General features: G+C 30.8%; 1 protein-coding gene across 3 annotated transcripts in view; it reads left to right on the forward strand.

Moving 5' to 3' along the window:
* LOC117174453 (diacylglycerol kinase 1) overlaps positions 1 to 12,143 on the forward strand; it is a 367,927-nt gene that overhangs the window by 336,842 nt on the left and 18,942 nt on the right. For all 3 annotated transcript variants that reach the window (XM_033363593.1, XM_033363595.1, XM_033363594.1), the window contains 3 exons: positions 1,619 to 1,668; positions 3,973 to 4,047; positions 9,619 to 9,856. In XM_033363593.1, coding sequence (XP_033219484.1) covers positions 1,619 to 1,668; positions 3,973 to 4,047; positions 9,619 to 9,856 — 363 coding nt within the window. The remainder of the gene's footprint in view (positions 1 to 1,618; positions 1,669 to 3,972; positions 4,048 to 9,618; positions 9,857 to 12,143) is intronic.

Below are 12,143 nucleotides of genomic sequence, written 5' to 3' on the forward strand. Positions count from 1 at the left end.
TGTGACTGCACCATATATCTAGTCGGGAGTGGTGCTGACTGAAAACAGATGATTTGGAGCGATTCGCGCGCTATCTGTTGGTCATTCTAAGGACTTATTGAATCACAGTGCTGTAAGAATGGAAGTTCTTTAAACATTTATAAAGATATATTGACTAGTACGCAGTAGTACCTAGCACGAATTAATGTTTGTTTTTGTAGTCAAACAAAGTTTTTTAAATGCAAAAAAAAGCATTAAATTTCTAACCTTAATGTTGCCTTACCTTTAATATAGTTCGTGCGTACTTTTTTGATGTTCTAACCACAAAAATATACATTTAAACTATAAATATTTATAGTTTATATTTATATTTATAGCTTCGATATTTATAGCCACATTAATTGAAACAAACTTATTTATATGTAACGAAACAACAGCTAGGTCTCCGTCACCTGCTGTTCATTCACTGGACCTGCGGGGTGACAGTTTTGCTTCAATAAATGAACACAGCGTTCGTTCACTGGAACACGGGCAATTTAAAGGATCAGTACGTGAACACTCATTTATTAATAAAAAAACGTACTTTTTGTGAAAAAACCTTTTGGGAAATTGAATAATAATATCTTACAACTATAACAGCACAACTTTGATGCAGAAAATGTAAAGAATTGTTTTGTAAAAGCAGTGTAAACAAGTAGTTGCTTAGGCGCGTACCTTATAGTGGTCGACGAGTTAGTGTTTGTTTACAATTTTTGAAGTCGACATCAGGATCGATAGAAAACTCAAGATTTGTTCAAGAAAAGGGACTGAAGTTGGCTGAGTGTTCTTACTCATTTATGAAGGATATTTTTTCTGTGAAAATAAACGTAGTCGTCTGACGTATAACCTATGTCAAAAAAATATTTACGTCAGATAAACTTGATCTTTTTTCAGGTAAATTTTATCTTTTTTTTCAGATAAATTTTATCTTTTTTCAGATAAATTTTATGTTTTGTTAGATAAACGTGATGCAACGTTTTTATCTTTTTGAAAGATAAAATTTATTCCTGGGGTTTACTGTAAGGATGTCGCGACTCATACTCAACCTTGAAATATAGTCGCTTCGCAGGCGATAAAGGTTGAAGAAAATCATTTTTTATATGAAAGAAATGGTTAAAAATCAATAACAATACATAATATTTTTAAAAACAAACAAATTTGGCCAGAAATTCCGGCAGCAGGAATATAGCTCTGACTTTCCGTTTAAAATCTCGAAGCTGATCTTTCCGCTTGATATGCTCGGAAATTGAAACAATTTCGCCTCGCGGTAATGTCAATGAAAAGACATTTTTATAAGGATTACAATTTCCATGCTCTATATTAATATTTAATAATGGAGAATAATTGTAACGCGTTGAAAACTTCACATATGAACTCACATTTATAAATGGGAGCAAACTTTGGCTTTCTTGTTCACCGAAGGCGAAACAAGAATGACTTGGTGTGAATGTTGGTGTCTGTAAATGCGTATATGTGTTCAATAGCAGGCATGCATTGTAAAACATAACGTGACAATAGATCATTGTGGACTGTGAGTACTCTGTAATTTCAACTTGTTGCTCGCAACAGTATGTGAATTAAGCGACATTGTTTTTTTTAGTCATGTTCAGACTCTACGACACGGATGGCAATGGAGTTCTCGATACAAATGTGAGTAGAATTAATAATTTTGTTCTATGTTTCAAAATATTTATCTAATTGAACATGAAAATAGCTGAAACTTTTGTATACATATATCTATATAAAATAATTCATAATCAACTAACTGGAATTATTATGCAAACGCTTCAGTGCTGTAAACATTAGTTTGGAAAGTATGATAATACTAGCATCATCATAGATTTTCGATCAGAGGGGTAAAATAATTTTTTTTAACAATATAAATATTTAAAATAACTCTTTAATTTTTTTAAGCTTCTAAACGCTTGATTTTGAGCTAAAATTAGATTCGAAGATCGCAGAACAAGGAAATAAGTATTGTCAGTTTTTTCAACTCATATAAATATAATTGTCCTAAAATTCATAAGAAAATTCGAAAAGATTTTTGAAAATTTCGAATGTATTAAAACAGAATCTAGAAAACTTTAAAGAATATTTTTTTATTTCAGAGGATTTTACAGAAAATTAAGAAAAATTCGGGTCACTTTAAAAGATATTGAGGTGTTTCAGCAGTTTGGAAGAAACTTAAACATATTTTATACATTTACGGAAATTTTCTAAAATTCCTAAATATCTTTTTAAAGGGACTCAACTTTTTTCTCAAAGTTATAAAAATTCTGCAAAATAAAAAAATTGCCTCTAAATCTTCAAGATTCTTTTATTAAAATTTTTCAAATCTTTTGTAATGATTTTAAATTGAAAGTGTCTACACGTTCTGAAAAAATCCGGCTATTCATATTGAAATTTCGGTATCCCTTTTTCCAGCTCTCCCCATTCGTACCTAAAAAATAGGGCTATCTATACCAATATTTCGGTACACATTATCGTAGCCTTTTAAATATTCTTAAAAAATTAATTTTCTAACTAAAACATCATTTTCGATTTTTCTAGGAACCTATAGAAAGTTTTTTGATTGTCTTTATATCAGACAAAATTCTATTTTCTGAAATTTCCAAAAATTTTGGAAATGTGTTGAAAAATTTTGAAATAATTTAAAATATTCTTTAAAAATGTAAGCTTTTAACATAAAAGATCATTTTAAATTCTCCTAGGAATCTAAAATTTTTTATTGTCTTGAAACCTATCAAAATTATTCATAGAAAGCTACTTTGTCAAAATCCTTAAAAATCCTAATTAACCAAAAATTCAAATCTTTACCAGTTTTAATTTATTTTTGAATGATTTCAAAATTTCTAAATATCTCTGAAAATTATTAAAAATTTTTCTAAAATTTTGTAATTAGGCGGAATTCTAAATTTGTCTGAAAATCTATTGCAATATTTTTTTGACATATAAAACGTGTAAAATGAAGTTCAAGAGATTTTAAAATAGTGATTTTTAAATGAGAATGCAAAAAGATTGCATAATGTCAAATGCTCCTTGTCGGACGCCATTGTATGTACCAACGATTTTTGGGGTTAAGTCTGCAGGGGCGCTGCCTATTAGATTGTGTTTTAAAGTTTAAGGGTCAACCTTTAAGGAGTAGAGAAGTATATGAAGTTACTGGAAATAAGAGAGGGGTGGGTAAGAGAAATTATCGGAAACCGTGGGAGTGGAAGGGAATGTGGTGATGAGAAGAAGGGGCAGTGATGGGAAATAAAGGGAGGGAAATTAGAAGAAGTGAAGGGAAGTTGAGAAAAAGATTGGAAGTGAGGGCAAGGCTAGTATGGTAGTGTGGGTGAGTAGTGGAGGGGAAATAAGGGTTTGGTGAGGGAAGTAGGGGAATAAGAGTATTATCTGGTGATGTGAGAAGAGGGAGAAGTAGAGGAGGAAGGTGTTGGGGAAGGAAGTGGAAACGAAAGGGAAGTAGGTATGGAGAGGGGAAAGCGGGGGGAGGCTGTGTCTCTGAAGACTGAAAATAGGAAAAAACTCAGGCACGAATGCAGAGAGTATAAAGTTAATAGGCTATTCCATTATATCTTAAGCTTTTAGCTTTTGGCGTCTGCTCCATGTATTTGACTTCTTGTATACTTTATTTACATTTCTCATTTGAGAAACTCTATTTACTTGTATATTATAGAAAACTCTCTTAACCGAAAGTTTTTTTACAGTTTAATCTCGTTAAATAAAACACAAACTTTTCTGACTTAATGAATCCGTTCCGAATTTAGAAGATTTTTTGTTTTACATGTTTTAGTTTACAAGCTTCTTTTACAATTAACAATTTTCCTCTATTTTCTATGTAAATATAAAGAAAATTTCGAAATTGTAACGAAATCAAACATTTTTAATTCGAATTGCAATTTTGTGATTTGAACAAGTTTGAATATTGATTTTAAATTTATTTGTCTACAGGAGACGGATTGTATCGTTAACCAGATGATGAATGTTGCCGAATACTTGGGATGGGATGTCTCGGAACTGAAACCGGTGAGTTTATTTTTGATTTAAAATAAAAAATGGTATGCACATATTTTATCGATTTTAATAATTGATTGTTTAGACTTATAGTTTGAATAAAAAAATTGTTTCCGACAATAAAATAGAAACTTTTTCTTTAGATGTCTATGAGGAAGCATGCCTATGATTAACTAGAAATTATTAGGACTTATGGAAAAATAAATTAACTTTTCTCATCCGAGTCTCTTTTCCGATGAGAAGTTAAAACTCTGTTATCGAACTCTAACGAGAGCATTCGAGGTTTTTTACTTCTTTTACAGAAACTTTTATGTTTGACGAGATTTCTTTGTTGAAAGTTCGTTAAACACAATGCGGGCTGTCGACAACTCGGAAATTTAAAATACTTCTCAAGAAGTCAATGTTTTATTTCTTTTGTCTTTGAAGAAATTTATGAGGGAAATATTTCACAAGAATATAAAAGTTGTAATATTATTCATATAATTATAATAACTACAGACTTCACAAACTGAAGTGCTCTCAAATAGGGGAAATGGGTGACCTTTCACGAAAAAGAGGAATGATAGGAGAATAAATTCTTTCAAATAAAATTGATTTATAAGCACCATATCAAATTCAATATGAAAGGTCCGTCCACTCAGCGCCGCCACCAGGGCAAATTATAAAATGGAATACGCCATATTTTTTTGCTAATTTTATGCTAAAGAAATTTTTTTTGCTCTTTAAACTTGGGAGAAAAGGGTGGCAGCGGTAGCAGGACGTCCACTCAGCTCCGCCACCTACGAAAATTCACTAAAAATGATTATAATGCGATAAACAATGAGTGGAGATTTTTTTTGCTATTTTTTTTTGCTTTATGATGACATATATTACGTTTCCCAAAAAACTAACCCTGAGTCTTACACAAATACCCCCGGGATCAAAAAAGTTTTCAAAATAGGAAAACTACCTTCAACAATGTAAACATGATTTAGGGCTTCAAATTAATTACATGAGACTTGAAAATTTCGCCCTCTTTATAATTTCCCCAAAACTACCCTTCCACGTGAACGTATGCAGCAGAACATTTATATGTATAAAAAAAGCATTTAAAATAATCAAACTTAAAAAAAATGTTAGGTGATATTTTTTTCTCTTTTTTTGCTCTACGATAATATATAATGCGTTCCCCAAAAACTACCCCTAAGTGATATATGCATACCCCTCGTCATCAAAAACGTTTTAAAAGTTGGAAAATCACCTTGAACAATGCAAAAATGATTTATAACTCTAAATTGATTACATGGCACTTCAAAATTTCCCCCTCTTCATAATTTTTCCGAAAAACTACACTTGCACGTGAACCTATGCAGCGGAACATATATACTACGCCTAAGTCATACATAACCTCCCCTCGTCATCAGAAACGTTTTAACAGTTCAAAAACCACCTTGAACAATATATAAATTATTTAGGACTCAGAATTAATAACATGGAACTTGCAGATTTCTCTCTCATTATAATTTCCCTTGAAACTACCCTTACACGTTAACGTATACAGCAGCACATTTATATGTATGAAAAAAGCATTGAAAACAATCAAACTTAGAAGAAACTGTTAGTTGATATTTTTTTGCTCCTTTTTTGCTCTTTGATAATATATAATATGCTACCAAAAACTACCCCTAGTCATACATACCCTCCCCTCGGCTTCAAAAACGTTTTGCATGTTGTAAAACCACCTTGAACAATGTAAAAATCATTTAGAACTACAAATTAATTACATGGCACTTAGAAATTTCTCTTCCATTATAATTTCCCCAAAACTACCCTTCCACGTGAACTTATGCAGCAGAACATTTATTTGTATCAAAAAAGCATTATAAATAATCAAACTAAGAAGAAACTGTTAGTTGATATTTTTTTGCTCTTTTTTTGCTCTACGATAATATATAATGCGTTCCCCAAAAACTACCCCTAAGTCATACATACACAACCCTCGTCATCAAAAACGTTTTAAAAGTTGGAAAATCACCTTGAACAATGCAAAAATAATTTAGAACTCTAAATTTATTACATGGCACTTCAAAATTTCCCCCTCTTCATAATTTTTCCGAAAAACTACACTTGCACGTGAACCTATGCAGCGGAACATATATATGTATGAAAAAAGCATACAAAATAATAAAATTTAGAAAACACTGTTAGTTGATATTTTTTTGCTCTTTTTTTGCGCTTCGATAATATATAATACGTTACACAAAAACTACCCCTAAGTTATACATAACCTCTCCTCGTCATCAGAAACGTTTTAAGAGTTAAAAACCCACCTTGAACAATATATAAATTATTTAGGACTCAGAATTAATAACATGGAACTCGCAGATTTCTCTCTCATTATAATTTCCCTTGAAACTACCCTTACACGTTAACCTATGCAGCGGAACATATATATGTATGAAGTAAGTATTGAAAATAATCAAACTTAGAAGAAAATGTTAGTTGATATTTTTTGGCTCCTTTTTTGCTCTTCGATAATATATAATATATTACCTAAAAACTACCCCTAGTCATACATACCCTCCCCTCGGCATCAAAAACGTTTTGCATGTTGTAAAACCACCTTGAAAAACCTAAAAATGATTAAGAACTTCAAATTAATTACATGGAACTTCAAAATTTCCCTTCCATTTTAATTTCCCCAAAACTACCCATCCACGTCAACCTATGCAGCAGAGCAAAAAAATATCAACTAACATTGTTTTCTAAGTTTTATTATTTGTATGCTTTTTTCATACATATAAATTTTCCGCTGCATAGGTTCACGTGAAAGGGTAGTTTTTCGGAAAAATTATGAAGAGGGGGAAATTTTGAAGTGCCATGTAATAAATTTAGAGTTCTAAATTATTTTTGCATTGTTCAAGGTGGTTTTCCAACTTTTAAAACGTTTTTGATGACGAGGGGTATGTATGTATCACTTAGGGGTAGTTTTTGGGGAACGCATTATATATTATCGTAGAGCAAAAAAAGAGCAAAAAAATATCAACCAACAGTTTCTTCTAAGTTTGATTATTTTTAATGCTTTTTTCATACATATAAATATTCTGCTGTATACGTTCACGTGGAAAGGTAGTTTTGGGGAAATTATAAAGAGGGCGAAATTTTCAAGTGTCATGTAATTAATTTGAAGCTCTAAATCATGTTTACATTGTTAGAGGTTGTTTTCCCCTTTTGAAAACTTTTTGATCCCGGGGGAGGTTATGTAAGACTTAGGGGTAGCTTTTTGGAAAACGTAATATATGTCATCATAGAGCAAAAAAAAAGCAAAAAAATCTCCACTCATTGTTTATCGCATTATAATAATTTTTAGTGAGCTTTCGTAGGCGGCGCTGAGTGGATGTCCTGCTAGCGCCGCCACCCTTTTCTCCGAAGTTTCAAGAGCAAAAAAAATTTTTTTAGCATAAAATTAGCATAAAATTAGCAAAAAGAAGCAAATAAATATGGCGTATTCCATTTTATAATTTGCCTTGGTGGTGGCGCTGAGTGGACGGACCTCAATATGTACTGGTTTAAATTCCTAACATTTCTATTTGAAATATTTTGCATTTTTAACCAAAGAAAAATGTTTGACCAAAAAAGAAGACTTTTCTATTTCTCGCCAATATAAGATCAATTTTTGACTCAGAAGGATCAATCTTCTTTAAAAAAAATATGTTCAACATAAAAAATCAATTTTGTACCAAAACAGGTGACATTTTACCCAATAGTTAAAATTTAAACCAAAAAGTGGAATTTACGAACTACAATGATTAATTTTCATCTAGGTGGTCTAATTTTTAAACAAAAAGTTTAGATTGCAAGCAATAGCGTTGGCATTTTTAATCAAATAGTTTAATTTTGAAGCTAAAAATAGAAAATTTGTAGAAGAAATTTGAATTATCGACCTGAAAAATGAATTTCCAACAAAAAAGATCATTTTTAACCAAGAAAGACGAATTTTCAACAAAATAAATGAATTTCCAACCAAAGACGAATTTTCAAACCAGAGAGTTGCTTTTTTATGTTTAAACGTTGAATAGTTTAGACAATAGTTGATTTATAAACCGAGAAGTTGTTTAAAAAAGGGTTGGATTTTTGACCAAATAATAATGCTTTTTTACTGAAATTTCACTCAAGTCGTCAAACTGCAAAAATGATTTTCTAAAGAAATGGTAGAATTGTTAAACAAAAAATGTTAGAATTCAACCAAAAACAGTCACAACTAAATAATTGAATTTTCAAGGGAAAAATACAATTTTTTAAGAATACAGTTGAATTATAAACCTGAAAGCATGAATTTCCAACAATAACAAGAAACATCATATACAACCAAAATATGAATTTTCAACCAATTACTTGAATTTAAAAAAATATATAATTGTTAACCAAATAGTTGTATTTACAGCCAAATATTTAAACTTTTATTCATAAAAGACGAATTCGTAACAAAAATGATAATTGTCAACAAAAAATATGAATTTTCAAAAAATGAATTTTGTCCCTTCTCTCAAAATTCTGTAAGAGCAACATTTTCTCGAATAAAAATCAAGTAGACTGCACTTGTCTAGCAAAATTCTCCCAATTTTTTATTTTAATATCAGAACTGTTGGTCTCACAGAATTTTGTTTCAGGAAAAACTATTGGATTTGTCGAGCACAATATTTAGGAGAATTTTTGGTGTTTCGAAATTTGATTATTTTTGGGTCTTGTATGTGTTTTGAGTTTCTGTTTGAGACTTATATGTGAGAACTGTTTGTCTTACAGAATTTTTTTTGAGGGAAGAAGGAATGAATATTTCGACAACAATAAAGTACAAGTTTTAGTTTCCTAGAATTTGATTATTTTTTGGTCTTGATTTTTTTTTTATTTTGCACAACCTTTCGTTTTTTAAACCCCCCGTTCACTTCACAAATGAGCAGAGGTTTAGAAAAATTTAGTACAACTTTTATTTTTTTGAAATATTAAGTTTATTGTTATATATATATATACACACCATTAAGCCATTTCCCTTTCGTGGTAGGCGTGACTCACTCGGTAGGGGAAAGGAGTAATGTGTGGAAGGGATAGAGAATTTTCAGATTGATCCGGAATTCTCGTGTTATTTATGTAAATAACACGTTCGCTCCGCAACACTGCTCCGACCCAAGTTGCTGATCAATCTCTCTAGCAATCACCCCAAGTGAGGATCCTCACACAGTCGTCATGCGAGGTTCCCCACTTGGGTCCGTTAGTGGACAACTTGCGAGAAATCTGCATTTGAGTGTAAAAGCGATAAAGAGAAAAAAAATCAAGTTTCTTGAAAACACGTGAGAAAAGAGGAATTCTTTAAATACAAGGAAATATGGGAATATGGGAAGAGTGTGCACTGTGCAGTCTGTATTTATAATTAAGCTTTGTCTCTGATTTACGATTGTTGGGATAACCGATTTGGCTTTCAGATATTCCTTTTATTCAGTTATTGAAAGAACTGGACAGTGGGAAATCGCAGTGCAGTTTATTATTATAAATCTGTTGGCCGAGTTATGGAAATGCAGGAATTTAAATGTGAAATCACAATGCTTACAGATTCTAGAGGATATGATGGTAGAGATAGATTACGATGCAGATGGAACGGTCTCATTGGAGGAATGGAAGAGGGGTGGGTTGACGACAATCCCTCTTCTCGTTCTCCTGGGTTTGGATTCTCATGTCAAAGAGGATGGAAATCATCTCTGGAGACTGAAACACTTTAGCAAACCAGCTTACTGCAATCTCTGTCTCAACATGCTAGTCGGCCTTGGCAAAAAAGGACTTTGTTGTGTTTGTAAGTTTCAGAAATCTCTATGAGAAAATATCCATACTATGCTTCCTTAATACTTTATGTCTTTAATAAACTCCCAACATTTCACTAAAGAATCAAAATTATATTTTCCTCGGATGCTAATATTTCAATGTTTCTGAAATTTTTCTGAAAGATTCGTGGAAACTTAAAATTTTCATAAATAGAAAATGTTTCCATAAACTTACCTTTAAGTGAAAATTAGAAAATTCGGAACTGAAGAAGATTTGGGTTTTCAAAACAATTATTTATTGTTTATACAAAAATTGATGTGCATTTGCAGTATTAAAATATATCTTCAATAAGAGGCGTCTTGAAAAAGCATAATTCATTTGTCAGAACTAAACAAATAGGATATTAGTTAATCAAATTTCTTGTAAACAATAACAGCTGTCATGAAAAAATAAATGTGATAGCAGAAAGTCATGAAGATTTTTAATAACATTAACAATTACATATGATTGTCTAACTTTCCTAACAAAGTTTAAAAAATTATTACTTACAAGTGATAATGTTAGCAGAAGAAGTTTTGAAGGTCAAAAATACAAAATCATTGAATTTAAAAATTAAGCTCATTTGAACAGTTTTTAATTGTAATAAGATGAACAAATATGGTGATTAAAATTCATTGTCTGCTGATACTGGTTGATTTTATGAAGAAAAATCCTCGTTTTTATTATAAATCACACGATTAAACCATTTTTATTTTAATATGATCATTATCAAATATGACAAATAAGATTCATTGTCCATTACTATTTGTGGATCTCGTAATGAAATATTCTTTTTATTATAAATGACTTCAGAGATCAATTGTTTATAATAGAACAAATTATGTAGTAATTTTCATCCGTGACGTCGAAAATGATCACTTCCGAAGCGAATATTTCAAGAATAAGTCAGTTTCGTGAAAAGCCTTCACAGAAAAAACTAAAGTTAAATTTGGTTGCATATAAAATTTTCCCCTGTTAAAGTTTACATGCTATTTAGCGAAAGTTTATCATACGATGGAATAAAAGCTGTCGTCTACTACGTCGTTAGCAACGATGGGAAAACGGAAAAATATGAGTGAATAGGAGCTGCAAATCAGGACACCAGATTTAAAACAACTTTTCGCTTAGTTAATTATTATTAAATGAAAAAAAAATATACTTATCGGGGACGAATAAAAACGAATTTTTTGTGGATGGAAATAAAGAACATGACACAACAGCTTTCTTTTGTTTTCGAACAAAACAAAACATAGGAATCGAATTAATTTTAAGGTTGAATCATAAATAAGATTTCTAATACGACAAATATGTTGCATCTTTAATTTATGCCAGATTAAAATTTTGTTTAAATATTAATAATTAAAAATTACTCATAACGTAAAAGTATATTTCAAATTTTAATTTTAAAAAATAGTTTCAAGAATGAAAATTTCAGGACGGAAATTGCTATCTCACAACTTAAGAACTATGGTTAAGATCATAGTAAATATGGCGAATTTTCGACTGGGTGTCAAATTTTTTATTTTCAATCACAAAAAATATTTTTTCATGCACACGCGACAAGACCAATTATTTTTAACATGAAATTCTAAGAATTGCAATGTTTTTAAAAACCTTTTGTACTGATTTCTAGATCGATTTCATTCATAGTTCCACGTTCTTCGCCTTGCTGTCAACCACATAGCATACGACAGTTTTCACTGAAAAATGATTTCGAGACAGTTTAAAAACAAGAAATTATTTCAGTTTTGTGCAAAGTTTATTTGATAAGGTTAATTTCTGATGCTGCATATCTTTCAAGTGAAATCAATGTAAAATCTATCTTTTGTTTTTTCTGTGCTGAGGATTTGGACTGTTTATGCAATTAAAAAAAAATTCATCACTCTTTACTAAAATTTAAAAATATATATATTAAAATAATAATATAAAATATCTTTTATTTATATTCTATTTTTATATTATTTTATTTTATTACTTTTCTTTATGTTTCAATATTTACTAGGCAGTCTGATAAGTACCTGAAAATTCTAAGAGATGGCATTAGTATTCACTAATGTGAACCATTTTCGTCGAGCATGATCCTTCAAATGACGCCTGTCAAAACTTCAGCCATTTATGTTTACGCATTTATAAGTTACAGCACGGAGAAGCGACTAACCTCCAAGGCTAACTAACTAACCAAGCCCAAGCTGGATAAGTATTACCCGGACTCTGCACCGTCGATTGGAACGATTCATAAGTGGTTTACCGAGTTTCGTTGTGGCCGTACGAGCACAGTT

This window comes from Belonocnema kinseyi, chromosome 6, assembly GCF_010883055.1.
Source record: "Belonocnema kinseyi isolate 2016_QV_RU_SX_M_011 chromosome 6, B_treatae_v1, whole genome shotgun sequence".
In the NCBI taxonomy this organism is placed as follows: domain Eukaryota; kingdom Metazoa; phylum Arthropoda; class Insecta; order Hymenoptera; family Cynipidae; genus Belonocnema; species Belonocnema kinseyi.